The 19,031-nt window shown below is 43.5% G+C and overlaps 1 protein-coding gene across 1 annotated transcript in view; it reads left to right on the plus strand.

Moving 5' to 3' along the window:
- The window catches only part of LOC126161750 (piwi-like protein Ago3), a 222,940-nt gene that overhangs the window by 108,262 nt on the left and 95,647 nt on the right, over positions 1-19,031 (plus strand). Inside the window, exon 9 of the mRNA XM_049917799.1 lies at positions 13,576-13,680. Within this exon, the coding sequence (XP_049773756.1) occupies positions 13,576-13,680 (105 nt within the window). The remainder of the gene's footprint in view (positions 1-13,575; positions 13,681-19,031) is intronic.

Consider the following 19,031-nt stretch of genomic DNA (forward strand, 5'->3'; position numbering starts at 1 on the left):
GAAATCACTTCAATTTTTTTCTAACAACACGTAATAATAATTAAATGATCATGAATGATGTGTTTTGTATATAGAAAAAAGGAGGGTTGATCCTACTATTATTCACAGCAATTACGGCAACTAAAATGTCCATGATTTGTATAATTTGTCACTCGGAGATACTATCGCGAGGACTATGGTCCATTACTAGACTTCGATACAGTCATTCAAACTTTGTGTGCTTTTACTTTCACAGAGCTAAGTGCCCAATTCTGTTCTTATATTCAATTTAACGTCCCTTCGTGTAGCCCACAAATCCTATTATCAGTTATTCAGCATGCAATAGAGCTTAATATTGAGCGCTACTTTCACTCACGCACACAATTCCTCAAATATTCTTAGCCTGTGACCTTACAGCAAAAGTCCGTCCCGTGTAAATGGACTAAAGTCACTTTTCTTGCAGTTTAACAGAAATGCCCTGATCTCTTCCATAGCATATCACACGGAAATGCCAGCTGTATCGCACGCCGCAGCTACATAGACTTAATCAGAGCTCAGAAAACAAGGCAAGAAAACTAACACAGGGTGTATACGACCCGGGAGATCCGGGAAAAACCCGGGAATTTTTTTGTCCGGGAGAAAACCGGGAAAAACCCGGGAATTTTTTGGAATTCCGGGAACTTTACCTTGTTTTAGTTACCAGTTAAATTTTTGTTATTTTAACTGGTAAGAACCAATACTCCAACAAAGGATATTACTGTATTCCACGTCTGCTGGATAATATTGCAGCAACAAAACATTAACAAGAGGAAGAAAAACGAAAATAAAACTTAAGCGGCAAAGGAATTGCGCCATATACAACAAAACACAGTGCTCATACAAGCGTCTGCCAACCAAAGTGTGTCAAAGGCTTTAGGAAGAATATGCAGTGCTTCCTAACAACAAATTGCCTCCGATGAGTGTGGCATGACAGCTGCTTACATTTGATTCATTTGAGCAGTTGTGGGCGGGCTCTTGCGCATGCGCAGTTAAGTCGCCTATGGGTAGTACCTTCTCCCGTTTCTGGCTACAGATGTGTGGCTGAGCGCCACTATCTAAATTGCTCCGGTTCGGAAATATCGTAGATCCAGGGCTGATGCACAGAGCAGTCTGAGTTGTAGTGGGGAGGTGGGTAGTCTCCACGTGACCTGTGTTTACGTTTAGTGATTTTGCTGTTTCCTCTTCGTTTATTGCTCTCACATTAAATGAAAACAAAACGGATTTCTGTGGCCAGTAGCTATCAGATTAATTAAAATACGTTCACATAATTATGGAAGGCTAAAATATGTTGTTAGTTCCAGGTTTTATTTCCACCTTTCTGACAATCAAGCAGTAATCACCTTGCAGGAAAATGAAGTTACTTTTGTCGGTTTGCTAAAGAGATTGGGCTTTTATTAATATTTTGCACTCAGGAAGTCAGTTTATTTTAAATGAAGTGTTTAATCTCACGCTGTTGGCTAGTTTCAACTATTCGCTGCATTTCAAGTGCACATTTTCCATCTTCTAGCTCGTATGACATTATGCCATAATAAAGAACCAAACATGAGATAATACAGTACTGGTACTCTAGAAAATTTACATCCGAATCTGGACATACGATTGTGCACTTTAAGCCAAATTATGCATTTTAGTATGTTTCACGAAATTACGATGCTCCTGAAGTATCCTTTGATGTCTTGTTTCTTTTATGACATAATGCAAGATCGCACGTACGAACATACGGGCTTCCTGCGTCATTGTAGCTGCGCTGGCGCGGTGACGCCTGCTGGCGCTCTCTGGCAACTGCTGAAACGAACCAGTTTCTAACAGGTCACGGGAAAATAATGTGAATGATGGTTTGAAAAGTGTTACTTTCAAAGTAAATTTCCTTTTACGCAAGATGAACTATGTGCGAGAATGTACAATGAATTTCTTAAACCACAGAGCGTTTGACTCTCATGTAAAAATCAACTCCTTGAGGACGACCATCTAGAATAATTTAGAGCCCAGAGATCAGACATTTACGTCGTTATTAAAAATTTTACTGGCACATTTGTGTCATGTATCTTAAAGTGCAACACGCGCAAAATGATAAGCATTATATATGGAAGCTTAGCTGCAGCTTATTAATCTTAGAGACCAATATTATTGGTGAAAGCTTTGTTTTTCTTCTATCAAATGGCTCTGAGCACTATGGGACTTAACATCTATGGTCATCAGTCCCCTAGAACTTAGAACTACTTACACCTAACTAACCTAAGGACATCACACAACACCCAGTCATCACGAGACAGAGAAAATGCCTGACCCCGCCTGGAATCGAACCCGGGCGCGGGAAGCGAGAACGCTACCGCACGACCATGAGCTGCGGACTTTCCTTCTATCAAAACTGTGTGTACTAATTTAAACCATTAACTTTTCTTTTTGTGTGCTCACGCTACTTAAGAGTGATCTTGCTATTGGTTGACTACACTATGTGTCTTGTACTGTCATCAGCTGTCGAGATCACGTGACATGAGCTATGACTGGCTTACAAAAGCCCGTCGCAATCTCGATTTCATTGCTTCGGAAAGTAACATGCAGTGTTTGGTGGAATTCGAATTTATACCTCTGTAAAACGAAGAAATGCAGCGTACATGTTGCTGCACATCAAAGATCTTTCCAAAACGTGTTTTTTCCCCTGGGTTTCGTTTTCTAAAGTGCCGGTAAATTCTATGTCTGTTTAGAAAACCATAAACATTCCAATGATTGATAAGTTTAACAGTGCCGAGGAAAAGTATACTGTCATTTAACACGGAAAAAGGGCATTTTCATCCAGGGGAAAGTGTATTTTCAACCGGGAAATCCGGGAAAAATCCGGGAATTTTTTTTCCTTGTCCACGTATACACCCTGTAACAACACCCACGCATGGTCTATATAGTAGAATTTAGAGACACAAGTAGCCACGTTAAATCCTCAATGATTTCCCTGAGGCACTACTTTGCTGTGGGCTTTATTCTGATGAGAGATTATGTATCGATAATTTTAATTAAAACTTTTTCAATGCTATTAATTATATCCGATATTATTGATCACCTCTCTCCTATGTGAGAATAAGCCTGATAATATTGTTCTCAGTTAAAATAGCGGTTATATCGTGAATGGTTTTTTCTGTTGGTGGAGGGCTGAAATCAAGCTCAGCTGCTCTGTTTCCATGTCCTTCTGTATATGCTATTACTTTGTCTGGTCTGCCGTAAGTATACCTTTTATTTGTTTGCATTACGAAACTTATATTGTATGGTTACCAATCACACAAATCACTTTCTGTTTAAGTTCACTAGCACTGAAGACTGCAATGATGCATCACAGGCTAGACAGTGTTCTTTTTGTGTTTGTCATGCTGGGGTGGGAGGGTGTCTGTGTTAGCAAGCTTGTGAGTCCCCGCAACTAATTTTCATTGAATCAGTACACTGCTGCAGCTGGTTGAATACAGTGTTGCCAGATAGAGATAGGTTTCCTGCGACATCAAATATATGGCCATTTTTAAGACTTACAGTCTATAAGATACGATAAGTTGGAGGGAGAGGAGTGATTAGCTGTGACGCCTCATTGTCACATCCCAAATGTTTTCGATTGGGTTCAGATCTGTTGAGATGGGGACCACCCCATTAATTGGAACTTGCCACTGTATTCCTCAAACCACTATTGTCACATTCCTGGCCCTGTGACATGGTGCATTATCTTGTTGAAAACTACCACTGCCATTGGGAAACTTGATCGCAATGAAGGGGTGTATGTGGTCTGCAACCATTGTATGATACTCCTTGGCCATCTGGTGCCTTGCACGAGCTCAACTGGACTCATGGATGCCTATGTGAATGTTCCTCAGAGCATAATGGAGCCGCCGCCAGCATGTGCCCGTCCCACAGTACAGGTGTCGAGGAGCTGTTCCCCTGCAAGATGACAGATTCGTGCCCTCGAATCGGCATGATGAAGAATGTATTGGGATTGATCAGACCATGCAGGCTCTGCCACTTTGCCAATGTCCAGTGCCGGTGGCCACATGCCCATTTGTCATAGTTGGCGATGTTGTGGTGTTAACATCGGCACATGCATGGGTCATCAGCTGTGGAGGCCCATCACTACGAGTGTTTGGTACACTATGTGTTCAGACACACTTCCACTCTGCCAAGCATTAAAGTGTGACATTTGTTCCGCTATAGTTCACCGCCTGTTCTGTTTTACCATTCTGCCTAGTCTACGACATCCAGCATCTGTAAGGAGGGGTGGTCGCAGAACCCGACGTCTGGATATAGTTTCACCTTGGTTTCGTCACGTGTTGAAGACATTCATCACAGCATTCCTCAAACACCCGACATGTCATGCAGTTCCCGAAATGCTTGTGCCGAGCCTTTGGGTCTTCACAATCTGCCCTTGGTCAGACTCCAGACTCGTGTGCCTTCCCCATTCTACACATGGACACCACGCTATTGATACTACATGCCTCGTGTGTGTCTGACTAGCAGTCGTTCCTGGCCATGTGACAGTGCTAATGCCTGGACAGATTTATATCGATAGTAGGTCAGTGGTCATATTGTTCTGGCTGATCAATGGATTTCAAAGTATATGAACATTACCCTCTACAGTCTTGGAGAAAGAAAAGAGACCAAGCGGCCCATGTTAAAACACTGTATCAACACTAGGATCATCCACCAATTGGCCAGCACTCGCATAGGATGTCTGGATGAATGACAGAGAAGGATGATGGACAATCAGGGAGGAACAGGAGAAGATATATCATTGAACTTATACTGCTCATTGAAAGCATCCGGAATTTGGGGCAGGATGGGTAACATTCGTGGACATTGTTCTCCAGACAGACTAGATCCGATTGGCAGTTCAATAGTAGCTTTCTCCACTGTTTTGTATGTAGTGGTAGAGGAGCAAGTCTTAATTGATGGCACTGAGCTGCCCTTCCCAGACTGGTTTGGCACCTTATGCACACACATCTAGGAATGTGTTGTGGCTGTTCGTGACAGCCGGTGATGTAAAGTTCTCCTTGACCACTTACAACACTCATGATAGTCGCTGGCAAGTAGATTTCTTTCGTGAGCCTGGGTAGCTTTTTGCAGTTGAGAAAAGTTTCATAGTTTCACTGAGCATCTCGCTTGATGACTGGAATTCATCTTGTTCGTGATAGCAGGGTACCAATATCTTCAACAGTAAACAACTGCACCAAGAAATCTTTTTTATGTGTGCTTTTTGCAATAGCTTTGTCCATATAGAGCTCTGATATTTCATAGTCAAAGATTGCTTGTGATTCTCACAAGAAATTTCTCAGGAGTAATATGACATCTGCTGAAACAATAAATTAGAAGTGCTGCGTACTGTCATTGACAGTTATTTTTCAATACATGTTCCTGTTGGCTGGGCATATTTCCCATTTGCAACTTTCAGTACAATCGCTTTCTTATGGGGGGAACATAGTCTTCTTTAGCTGCCAACAATAAACATTGAACATTACAGGAAAGGAAGCTCCTGAGTTGACTCACCAGAAAGTTGCCATTGATGATATAAATGGATTTCCTGATGCCTTGGTAACTATGGTCCATGGAGGATTTTAATCTGTTTCGTTCTCATCTCCATTTGTTGTAACCTTGCTTAGTTTTCATGAATTCAGGGGGTAGCCAGTGGCTGGTATCTCTGTATGGTGGTGGGGAATGGTTGCACCATGTTGGTGACTGACCTTGTCCAGGATATGGCAATGGTCTTCATCCCACAGGTTGACTACAATGGTCTCCAATGGCCCATTATGATAGTTGGCATCTTGCAGCATGATAGTCTTCAAACATTTATTTTCTTTCTCCGAAGTAGTTAACATGTGCAAGGCAGTCACAGTGAAAACAGAATGGCATGTTGTCCTCCATCCTCCAAATCCCAGTCCTTCTGCAGGCGTTATACTTGGCAGAGAAGTTGGTTGTGCCTGAATTGGGTGCTTGGTGTTTGTTTGACAGCTGCAGCATATGTCAGAATGAGCAGAATCCATACTTCCTGATGCATTTCACTAGTGGCAGAGATTTGTGCTAAAGATTAATACCGTGCACTTCTCTACAACATTCTCTATTATCTCCTGATGTTTGGGATTGGCATTCATCCCTGCTACCTCCTGTGTACTCAATTCAGCCGTTCAGGCTGTCGTAAAATGCTGAATCACTTCTCTTACTACCTTGCAGAAGAGAGGGGCAAGACCATGGTGATCTTCCAAAGCTACCATTGGGGCCACATTTGGGTGTCAGTCATACACTTCTTTTTTCTGACCATCCAACTACCCCCCCCCCCCCCTCCCCTCCACTATGTACTAGCACCATTTGATGTGTTCCTCAGTTACCATGATAATATTCACCAGAAGAGCCTAGTAAATGTTTTCTGTGATTGCTTTAATCGAATATGAGAGTTTGTTGGCTTCTCTCATGTTCAGATTCACAATGTGTCCTTGGGCCAAACCGTATTTTGTGTAGGACTCTATTGTTTCTTGGTGACATTTGGCTATGTTCTTCTGGTAAACAGACAAATTGCTGATTGTCACCTAATGTTTTCTTCAGTTTGGCCTGGAATTAATCCCAGCTATTGAGCTGCTCTTAGTTGTCAAACCACTGCTGGGCAGCACCTTCCAAGTAAAAGTAAAAATTTGCCAAAAGCATCATACTATCCCACCTGTTGCATTTGGCATCTACGTCAAATCCTTTCAAATTCCTGTGCGGCATTGGTGGAAAACACTGACGGTTGCCTGATGTGCAACTGACTTGTTATTGTTTTGAAATCCATTTGTATCCTGAATATACTGACCTTGGAATGATGTAATACTTGTAGGAGTCATGGTGGTTTAGACATTTTGAAGTACCTAACTCGCATCTCCAACGAACAATGTCACATCATGACCATGCTAAAGTCCACATCGGAAAGCAGGCTTGTCAGTGTAGTACAACACTTAGCACTAAAAGCACTTGTATTAAGGTCAACAATGTAAAACCAGAATTGAACTCCAGGGTGTGGAGAACAGCTTTTATACAAACATCAGATATTCCAGAATATACAGACTTGAAAAAAAAAGAAAAAAAATTAGAGAAAATTCTCAGAAGTAATTAAGAATTAACAAATGATTGGTCATGGTCATGTTCCAACTGGCACCATGCCAGCCAGCAGCACAAACGGGTATGTCACACTGCACGTGCTGCAGCTTGCGGGTCAATATTAATAAGCTGCTGATAACACACAGCCATAGGGACAAGCCAAGAAAGAGGCCAGAGAAAATCTTTCGTACCACATGCTGGCACATCCTGATCATCTGAGATCTAAATAAGAAACTAATAAAGCCCATATTTTGCACATGCAAAAATAAGAAAGACAACTTTGCAGTTCCTACTGGGATCTCTTACGTGAGGTCTACCACAGACCAATGTGGCAAGGTCATCCATTGGACTACAGTAGTGCATCTCCTGACAAAGCACTGAACAGATGAATAATGTAAGATTCTGCCAGGAAAGTAAATTGATACGTGCTGAGCATAGCTTAATGGAGGAGTTCACACTTGATTTAGAGGAGATGTCGATTAGCTGCCCAGCGATAGGTTTTATGGTACGTTATTAGGAAGGAGCCAATTTAAGTAAGTCTGACACTAAATCCTGTTAATTGTGTTAGGTTTTTTTGCCGTTAGTGCCGTTGGCAACCTGTGTTGGAAGCAATAATACTGTACCGACTTGCTGCGTTGTACGGAGTGCTGATACACCGAGTCTCAGCTGCCGGCTATGTAAACACAGGCATGGATGATGGGTGAAAATTGTTGAGGAACAGTTGTTGTGATTATTTAAATGGCAACCATTGCCAAAACTGATACACTGAGGTGACAAAAATCATGGGACAGTGATACGCACATATACAGACGGCGGCGGTATCGCATACACGAGGTATGAAAGGGCAGTGTATTGGCAGAGCAGTCATTTGTACTCAGATGATTCATGTTAAAAGGAGGTTGATGTGATAATGGTCGCCTCATGGGAATTAATAGACTTGGGGGAACGCAGAATGGTAGTTGGAACTAGACACATGGGACATTCCATTTTGGGAAATGTTAGGGAATTCAATATTTCGAGATTCACAGTGTCAAGAGTGTGTCGAGAGTGCCAGATTTTGAGCATAATCTCTCACCATGGACAATGTAGTGGCCAATGGCCTTCACTTAACGCATGAGAGTAGCAGCAGCAGCAGCAGCAGCAGCATTTGCAGAGTTGTCAGTGCTAATAGTCAAGCAATACTGCTTGAAATAACGGTAAAAATCACTGTGAGGCATATGATGAACATATCTGTTACGACAGTGCAATGAAATTAGGTTTTAGTGGGCTACGGCAGCAGATTACAAATTAACTGCCTTTGCTAACAGCATGATATCACCTGCAACGCCTATCCTGTGCTGGCGACCTTATCAGTTGGTCCCTTGACAACTCGAAAACCATGGCCTGGTTATATGAGTCCCAGTTTTAGCTGGTAAGCACTAATTGTATGGTTTGGATGTGGTGCAGGCCTCACGAAACTGTGGACCCAGGTTGTCAGCGAGACATTGTGCAAGCTGGTGATGGCTCAGTAGTGATGTGAGCTGTGCTTGCATGGAATGGACTGGGTCCTCTGGTCCAACTGAACCAGCCGTTGACTTGACTGGAAATGTTATGTCCGGCTACATGAAGACCATTTGCAGCCATTCATGGACTTACGTTCCCAAACAACGATGGAATTTGTATGGATGACAACGTGCCATGTCACTGGACCACAGTTGTTCATGATTGGCTTGAAGAATGTTTTGGACAATTCAAGCGAATGATTTGGCCATCCAGATCACCTGACATGAATTCCATCCAAACATTCATGAGACATAATCAAGAGGTCAGTTCATGCACAAATATCCTGAACCGGCAACTCTTGCTTAATTATACACAACTATAGATGCAACATTTCACGATTTCTGCTGGGTAATTCCATGGAGTTGTTGAATCCATGCTACGTTAAGTTGCTGCACTGTGTCTGGCGAAAGGAGGTCTGACACAATATTAAGTGGTATCGCATGACTCTTGTCACCTCATCATACAATGAATGCTTTCACGACCAAATGTTTCAGCTGCTGAGAACTCTTCCAGTTGTATGGAACTCTTCTATCCCCGACATTTCGTCCAAGGCTATGTTGGACATCTTCGGAGGTGCTCCTGGTTGTGCTGAGTCTTGCTGATTGAAGAGTCGGACATCAAAGAGCGGCCTAATTCCCGTGGAAAGTGGGTGTGGTCTGGATTTCATGTGATAGCAGAGATAAACCTTGTCAAATATAAAACATAACTATCGATCACAGTTAATCAAAGATAAAAACATCTCATCAATTCTGTAGTGCCGCTGTCCATATATCGCTGAGTTTCATAGCTTCTGTACCACCCCAAATATGGGAACCCTAATGAAATCCCTTTGGTAGTAAAAGAAATAGCAAAATTAGTTATCCTGACATTGATGGGAGCTACTGACAACAAAATTGACACTATTGCAAGTTTCACTAACAGGAATACTATGTAACTAATAACATTTTTATAAAGAAAGGACTAAATGAAAGACAGATGATACAAAGCCTGAAACTTCAAATAAATAATTCAAAATATATTTTTTACGAAGGTTAAAGTCCAGACCATAAATAGATCAGAGATAACATTTATCCGAGAAGAGAGTTGTAGCCGCATTGACCTGTAAGTTCGCTGCGACTACAATGTAACACTGCAATGAAGGTGTTAATTCAGTCTCTCTTGTAGATGTCGCAATAGTAGTAAGCCTATTGAACACTGTTAGATTGTTTCAAACCGATCCGAAGTTTTAAAAGTTTTCCAGTATCGACTTGATGTACTAGTCAGAATTTCGAACTGAAGTAAAATAACAGCAGAGCAGTTATTATATGTGGAAGAAGAGTAAATCATGTGATGCCTGATTAACGCTGGGGCTTAGCCTTCATGATCTGTGATTGTCACGAACATCAAAGGACACAGCAATATACCAACCGCCGACATAAACTCTATTATTAGCCTTGAGTAGGAAACAGCTACATGCGATCACGAAGAACTTACAGTTACGCCGTGTTGTCGGAAGCTGTAGCCAAAGTCAGAAACGCTGAGGCAAATAGATTCAAGACCCTGAATGACAGAGCGGTGTATTTTCAGTGCAGGATTAAATAATTACGAAGTTCAATAAACTCCAATACGCAGAAGTTAAAGGTGATTTAGTGATTTTATTAACAGTGAACAGCAAGTCTGCACTGAAATACGACACTTTCTGTACGTGGTTCGAAGAGTATTTTATCTCTGGAATTTCGTTGTATTAGTTGTTGAATTAAACCGTAGTGACACCTTCACGATGCTGTATTAATTAATAAATCAGCATCCTCGCAAAACTATGATGTTACATTGGCTTGAGTGATGGACTCTGTAATTCAAGATATCCTATTATCTGCGTTTGAACACTCATTCGCAAACCGGGCATAAGAGCTACAGTTACCAAGTTCACCTAAGCTTATCAGCCTGTCGCGAACACGCGAAGCATATTTTGTTAATTGTTTCAGATCAAAGGAGTTGTTGCGGTACCAAGTGATACAGTCACAGTCACTGTGGATTCGGAGTAAAGGAGACCGACAGACGTCGAACACCAGTGCTTCAATTTTAAACAAGGGCTGCTCACACATTCCGGCATGCTGCTCCATCGGTACGCTGATATCAGTCTAAGGGAGATAGTGCCTGAAACTAATCAACCAAGCGAGGAGTTTGTTTTTAACAGTTACCGATCGGAGCTGTTGTGATTGACAGACACTGTTCCATGTCACCCGGACTGGGACAACAATCACCATCGAGCCAACACAAATAAAATGCCACATTTCTTTTTTTCTGTTAAAATTATTCCCATGTTTGTATATTTTGATGGCTTCCCTATATAGCCGTGAATAATAGTTGGTCATAGTACATAAAACTTCAGTTTCCGAAAATTTCACTACGTGATCACCTGACTGAAGAGCATGTTCTTCCAAGGCTGACTTGTCTGTTTTCCCTAGTCGGCAGAGACTTTTATGTTCCTTCAACCGTGTATTCACACTTTTCCTTGTAGTTCCAATGTAGTCCTTACCACATGTACACAGGATTTTGTATAGACCACTTGCAGACAGAGGGGGGGCATGTTTATCCTTAACAGAATGAAGTGCTTGGCCTATTTTCTTAGTTGGTCTGAGAATCATTTGAACGTTAGGTTTTCTTAAAATCTTGCCAATTTGATCCATTACTTTTTTGATGAAGGGTAGAGAAACCGTGTTCTTCCATCGCTGTGTCCTATCGTCATTAGGCCTTCTGTTGTTTGGTCCCAAAACTCTATTTATTTCCTTGCTAAAGTACCCATTCTTCTCAAAAGCCTGCTTTAGATGTTTTAACTCGCCGTCCAGGTATTCCAGCAAACAAATCCTTTTAGCTCTGTCCACTAGACCTTTAATTACACCTCTTTTCTGTTGTGGATGATGATTGGAATCCTTATGCACGTATCTGTTGGTATGTGTAACCTTCCGAAAGACATTATGTTTCAAGCTGCCATCAGTCGGTCTCATAATGAAGACATCCAAGAGGGATATTGCATTGTCTTTCTCCAATTCCATGTTAAACTGGATTTTAGGATGTATACTATTTAAATAACAAAAGAATTCCTCTAAAGCTTTTTTGCCATGTGACCAAACCACAAATGTACCATCCATGTATCGGTACCATCGACATGGTTTCTTCTTCACTTTTTCCAGAGCTATTTGTTCGAATTTTTCCTTGTAAAAATTAGCGATCGTAGGACTCAATGGGTTACCCATGGCCACACCATCATCCTGCTCATAAAACTCATCATCCCACTGGAACTGACTAGAGGTAAGGCAATGTCTGAACAGAGCAGTCAGATCTGCTGGGAAAAAATCCGCTATGTAAACCATAACTTCGTTAAGCAGAATCATAGTAAATAAAGAAACTATATGAAAACTGACAAGAATATCCTCAGGAGCCAAAAGTAGTCCCTCAAGTTTCTCAATGAAATGACGTCTTTTACATAAGAATCAGTTTTGCCAATATGAGGTTGATTCAGTTTTGCCAATATGTGATTGTAAACAAGTTGCCAGATATCTTGCTATTTGGTACTTTGGAGAATTAATAGCACTGACCACTGACAATGGGTCCCAGAGGAAAGTTAATCTTATGAACTTTAGGTAGACCATAAAGTCTGGGACACACAGCTTCACTCTTCAACAAACCTTTCTTCTCCTCCTCTTAAATTGAAGTAGATGACTTTATCAGTGTGTTTGTTTTCCTTAATATGCTAGCTGTAGGGTCTTTCTTAAGTTTATTATATTCTCCTGATGTTAAAAGTTCCAAAATCTTAATTCTGTAATCCTATTTATTCATAACAACAGTAGCATTGCCTTTTTCAGAAGAAAGAACCACTATCCCTCTGTCTGCATTTAAATATCTGAAAGCCCTTCCCTCACCTTTCATTAGGTTACTTTCCAAAGGTTTACTGCGGCACAAGACCCTGGTGGTTTCGATTCGAACTGCATTTGCAGTTTCTTTGGGGAGGGTTTGTATCCCTGCTACTACGTTCACAATTATCTCCTCGACTGGTACTTTTGTAGGTGTAATAGCAAAGTTTCCTCCTTTTGCAAGGACAAAAATTTCATCTTGAGACAATACGCCCTGTGATTTATTAATAACAGTTGAGACAACATGCTGTTGAGAAAAATTGTAAAGTTATTATTACTTTGCAACAATTATAGTTAATTTGCATTATTTTGGGTGGGAAAGATCCTCATCATTGATGGAAAAATATGTCTGGTGTTTTCACAGAGATGCTTAAAATAGTAACTGAATGAAAAGGAATGTGTAACAGTTAAATTGGGTGTATGGAATTTTGATTACAGGACACATCTCAAAAATAAATAAAAATGAAGTCTTGAATGATAAACAAATGTTGCTGGTAGTCAAGCTGTTAGAAATTCTTTCTTTCCTAATTGCTCACATAAACTGTTAATGACCATGTTTACAGTTTGTAGTTGCAAGCGGTGCAGGCAGGAGAGGAAAATTATATTAAGTTAGATAAGAAGGCATAAGAGCGGAGAGATTGCTTGTGATGGCAAGTGACGCTCCTAATGAAATATAAAATCCCCTTTAGCACATTAATCTTGTGTAGTCTGTGGTGGACACTTGAGCTGTTCATTATTGACAAGTGATTTAAGAGTTAATGTGGCACCTACTGTTGTTGTTTTTGTCAAGCATTTGTGAAATTGCACAGACATTATCATCTTGAAGTTTATACTTGCAACACCTAAGACTTGTTAAGGGAGACATATTTGGATGTTGAATATTACTCGTTGTATTAATGTCTGTGTGAATTATGTATAGTAAATATAATTATTTTGCAGTAATTTGTATTAATTATGATAGAGTTACACTTATTGAGGTTAGTTTGTAGATTCCCATTTTCTCCTGCATGATCCAACATGGTTGTTTTTTCAGATTACTTATTGTTATTACTACAAGAAGCAGTATGGCCTTGATATCAGTGACTTGCAGCAGCCATTGCTTGTCAGCAAAGTAAAGAAAAGGTTGCAGAATCAAGAGGTAATTCTGATATTTTCTTATAGAATTTTGTTTTGGCGTTGGCATAAGTAATTGACTCAGTTTATTGTGGTGAAAATATTCGTCTTTATATTAGAGAGTAATTATCCCGGCAATGCTAAGCAATTGCTAAATATGAATATGGAATTGTACATACATCCTAATCTCATTTGCCGCTATCTATCTATCCCTCTCCTCCTCTCCCCTCTCTCTATCCCCCCCTCTCCCCTCTCACTATCCCCCCCTCTCCCCTCTCTCTATCCCCCCTCTCCCCTCTCTCTATCCACCCCTCTCCCCTCTCTCTATCCACCCCTCCCCCTCTCTCTATCCCCCCTCTCCCCTCTCTCTATCCCCCCTCTCCCCTCTCTCTATCCCCCCTCTCCCCTCTCTCTATCCCCCCTCTCCCCTCTCTCTATCCCCCCTCTCCCCTCTCTCTATCCCCCCTCTCCCCTCTCTCTATCCCCCCTCTCTCTATCCCCCCTCTCTCTATCCCCCCTCTCTCTATCCCCCCTCTCTCTATCCCCCCTCTCTCTATCCCCCCTCTCTCTATCCCCCCTCTCTCTATCCCCCCTCTCTCTATCCCCCCTCTCTCTATCCCCCCTCTCTCTATCCCCCCTCTCTCTATCCCCCCCTCTCTCTATCCCCCCCTCTCTCTATCCCCCCCTCTCTCTATCCCCCCCTCTCTCTATCCCCCCCTCTCTCTATCCCCCCTCTCTCTATCCCCCCTCTCTCTATCCCCCCTCTCTCTATCCCCCCCTCTCTCTATCCCCCCTCTCTCTATCCCCCCTCTCTCTATCCCCCCTCCCTCTATCCCCCCTCTCCCCTCTCTCTATCCCCCCTCCCTCTATCCCTCCTCTCCCCTCTATCCCCCCTCTCCCCTCTCTCCATCTCCCCTCTCTCTATCCCCCCTCTCCCCTCTCTCCATCTCCCCTCTCTCTATCCCCCCTCTCCCCTCTCTCTATCACCCCCCTACTTCCTCTCTCTATCACCCCCCTACTTCCTCTCTCTATCACCCCCCTACTCCCTCTCCCTCTCTGTCCACCACCATCGCCCAGTCCATGTACATTGCTTATATCATACTGACCTTTTTGTTTGTTTCTTGACCTATGACTGTACAATGAACTTCTGTTAGGAATCAAATTTAAACATGATTAGCAATATGTCTATGTACCAGTTAATGGATTAATCATCATACTGGTTAATGGATGAATTGTACTGGTTAATGAATTAATCATCTTGATAAAAAAAGTGGTATCCATCTTTTCCTCGAAAATATATCAGCGGGTATTGTAATGCATTGTAAGAACGATGGGTTTCGGAGATAAGCTGAAGGTTGTCACCATCATGCCATTAAGCCACAATGTCACAAGACACATAATTTTTGCCAACAACCACAATGGCAACTTCATTCAGTGTCTGTGCATTGAAGCATCTTTCATGTTCACCTGCTGGTCTTTTCTCTGCTCTGATCACTACTTTGCGATCGTGCGAAGTTATTATTTCTAGTCCAGCCTTGAATTATTTTACCAACTGATTGTAAGAGTAGTTGTAGATGTGCAGTAATCTCTCACTTAATCACACAACTGATGGCACAACACTGATTTGATGTCATCATCAGAATTGTGAAAAAATAAATCTGAAGAAATTTGTGATCAGTATTTTCTAGCAGCAACAGTACTCCAGCACAGTGGTGGATTTGTCATTGAATCTGTGAAAACGAATAGGGAATGGTTAAGCCACTGTCATATGATGAAGTTTCATACAAGCAGTAATTGATTTTTGTGAGAAGTTTAAAGTTTTTTTTCTGGTTCTTACAGTAAAATATCGCTTGGTTTCTTTTATGTTTTTACCCTAAAGTGCATGTTACTGGTGACTGGCAACATTTTGATGGCACTAGTTACCCCCTGCGGGCCAGAATAGGCCTGAGGTATTCCTCCCTGTCGTAAGAGGCGACAAAAAGGAGTCTCACACCTTTCAGCCTTTATTTAGTGGTCCCTTGTAGCCTTCCCAAAGAGCGAGCCAATTAGGGAAGGGCGCCTTACACGGTGCATCGTGTCCATCGTGCATTGAGATCATCAGCCCACTTTCTCGTCGAGGCATTGCAGTTCCGCTCATCCTCCATCTTTTGGGCAAGGCCACCTTCCTGGGTGTGTTTTCTTCCACCCACTATGCAGTGTTGTTTTCTGCACCAACGATGACCGTGGAATTCCTTGCACCTCATATCCAGCACAGTGTCCAGTCCGTTGTGGTGGGGCTGCCATGTACTCTGTTGATTGTAGCCCCTTAACTACACAGGGATTGCTGTGCTGATTCCTACACCGTTAACTCCCCACGTATGTCGAGTAGTAGATGCTCATCACCCTGGGGCCTCAGGACTCCCAGCAAGGGCCATCCTGCCAGCTGGTCTTTGCTGCGGCTGGGTGGTGCCCATGGGGAGGACCCGTGGTTCGAGTGGGTAGCATCAGGGTGGATGATAGGCGATGAAGCATACCATGTCATCACTTGCTGGTGATCAAATGCCAGCAGTGTCTAAGAGTTCAAAGTCTCAGTACAATACAAGGAAGTATGATCCTAAATAGTTCACCTCCCCGGCCACACCATGGGAGGAATGCCAGGCTAAGGGTGGCAGCAAACCTTATTCGCCCTGAGGACTCCTTTGTCTCGATGAAACCTCAGTTTTTTGTAGAGCATTTAGAGGACAAGTTTGGGGAGGTGGAGGGCTTGTCCAAATGGCATCCTGTGCCCAGTCATGGGCATTACTCGCTTGTGACAAGCTGGGGGATGTTTCCGTTACCATCACGCCTCATAAGAGCTTAAATATGGTCCAGGGTATTACAATCCACAGGGACCTGATTTTGCAGTCCGATGACGAGCTGCGACTGCTGCGACTTAGAGCGACGAGGAGTTCATTTCGTCTGGTGCATCCATCGGGGTCTGAGGGATGATCAGGTTGCTACCAGTGCCTTCATCTTGGCCTTCAAGGGAGACACATTACCCAATAAGGTCAAGGTGATGGTCTACTGCTGTGATGGCAAGCCATATATCCCTCCCCCAATGCGGTGCTTTAAGTGCCGGAAGTTCGGCCATATGTCTTCCTGCTGTACTTCCAGCATCATGTGTCAGGATTGTGGATGTCCATCCCATCCCAATACTCCATGTGCACCGCCTCCCATCTGTGTCAACTGAGGAGAGCATTATTCCTTTTGCTCACCAGACTGCAGAATTTTACAGCTAGATAGGAAAATCATGGAACACAAGACCCTGGACCGACTGACCTACACTGAGGCTAAGAGGAAATTTGTGTGTCTACATCCTGTGGCTATGACCACCTCGTATGCCATCACTACGAGAAGAGTTGTAGCCCCCACCAGTTCCACGAGTTCCAGTCGGCTCTCAGAGCCGGAAGACTACGCCTGCCCCCTTGATGGTGGGGGGCCGCTTCCCTCCCTGTTGCAGTCGCACCACCTACCTTGGGAGCTCTGTCATTCCAACCATCAGAGACACCAGTCTCCACTTCTCTGTCGGAGAAGTGTAAGCCTTCGTTGGCTCCTCTCGCTAGGAAGGGGTCCCTTGGGTCACTTCCACGTTTCTGATAGTGGGAAAGATGACACCCATCAGTGGCTGAAGTGCCCAAAAGCTGCTGGTCATAGGGATTCATTATCATCCTCTGTCCCGGAGAAACCCAGGGATCAGCGAGAGAGATCCAGAAAGAAGACTCCCAAAACCAAGGGAATTGTGGTGGCACCTACACCAACACTGCTTACAAACTGAGGATGAGGTGAAGATTCTGGCGTCCGCTGAGGACCTAAATCTTGCCAGAGCCTCAGACACAATGGATATAGCCTGTTCAGGAAATAAGTCGCTGGCAGCAGGTGACCCTGAGGCTTAGACTGCCTGCCTCATTGAGTGTTTCATGCCTTTAGTCTCACAATCACATCATCCTCCAGTGGAATTGTGGCAGTTTTTCCACCAACTGGCTGAGCTATGGCAACTTTTAAGCTTTACACTTGCTTTCTTCATTGCCCTCCAGGAAATCTGGTTCCCGGCAATGCGGCCCCATGCCCTTCACGGCTACAGGGGATTTACAAGAGCTGTAGTGAATATAATAGAGTGTCAGGTGGAGTTTGTGTTCATGTCCTGAACTCTGTATGTAGTGAACCTGTGCCCCTTCAAACTCATCTTGAAGCTGTGGCTGTCAGGATACGGATGATGCAGGAAATAACTGTCAGCAATGTATATCTCCCTCCAGGTGGTGCGGTACCCCTGAATGTATTGGCTGCACCGATTGATCAACTTCCTTAACCTTTCCTACTTTTGGCACATTTTAACGCCCATAACCCCTTGTCGGGTAGCACCATGCTTACTGGCCGTGGCAGAGATGTCGAAAATTTACTGCCTCTTAAATACTACGGCTGCCACCAATTTGTGTGGCTCATGGTAATTACTCGGCCATTGATTTATCAATTTGCAGCCCAGGACTTCTCCCATCTATACACTGCAGAGCACATGATGATATGTGTAGTAGTGACCACTTCCCCACCTTCCTGTCACTCCACCAGCATTGTGCCCATGGGCGCCTGCCCAGATGGGCTTTAAACAAGGCAGACACGGTGCCGTTGATGTCGTGATAGAGCAGGTCACTACAACGATCACTTCTGCAGCAGAAAACACGATCCTCGTTCTCTAGGGTGCCTCCGGCGAAAGGCAGTCCTTTGGTGGTCGCCATGAGTCACTGAGGCAATTAAAGAGCATAGGAGAACTCCACAGTGACCTAAGCGGCACCCTTCCCTAGAGCACCTAATAGCCTTTAAGTGGCTCCGTGCCCGCGTTTGCCCGCCTATAAAACAATGGAAACCGAGTGTTGGCAGAGGTACGTGTCGACCATCTGGTGCCATACGTCACCTTCCCAAGTCTGGACAAAGATCAGACGTCTTTTTGGGCACCAGACCCCAACAAGTGTTCCTGGCATTAACATCAATGGCATGCTCTCTACTAACACAGACGCGGTTGCTGAGCAATTTGCAAAGCACAGTGCTAGAGCCTCTGTGTCTGAGAACTACACCCCCCCCCCCCCCCCCCAGCCTTTCGCACCCTCGGCCGATGGAAAGTCAAGTCCTCTCGTTCACTACACGCCACAGTGAACCCTATAATGCCCGCTTTACAGAGTGGGAGGTCCTCAGAGCCCTTGCACATTGCCCCGACATAGCTCCTAGACTGGATCGGATTTACAGTCAGTTGATTAAACATCTCTCGTCTGACTACAAGCAATAACTCCTCGCCATCTTCAACCGGATCTGATGCGATGGCGTCTTCCTGTCGCAGTTGTGGGAGAGCACCATCATTCCGGTGCTAAA

The sequence above is a fragment of the Schistocerca cancellata genome, chromosome 2, assembly GCF_023864275.1.
Source record: "Schistocerca cancellata isolate TAMUIC-IGC-003103 chromosome 2, iqSchCanc2.1, whole genome shotgun sequence".
Taxonomy (NCBI): domain Eukaryota; kingdom Metazoa; phylum Arthropoda; class Insecta; order Orthoptera; family Acrididae; genus Schistocerca; species Schistocerca cancellata.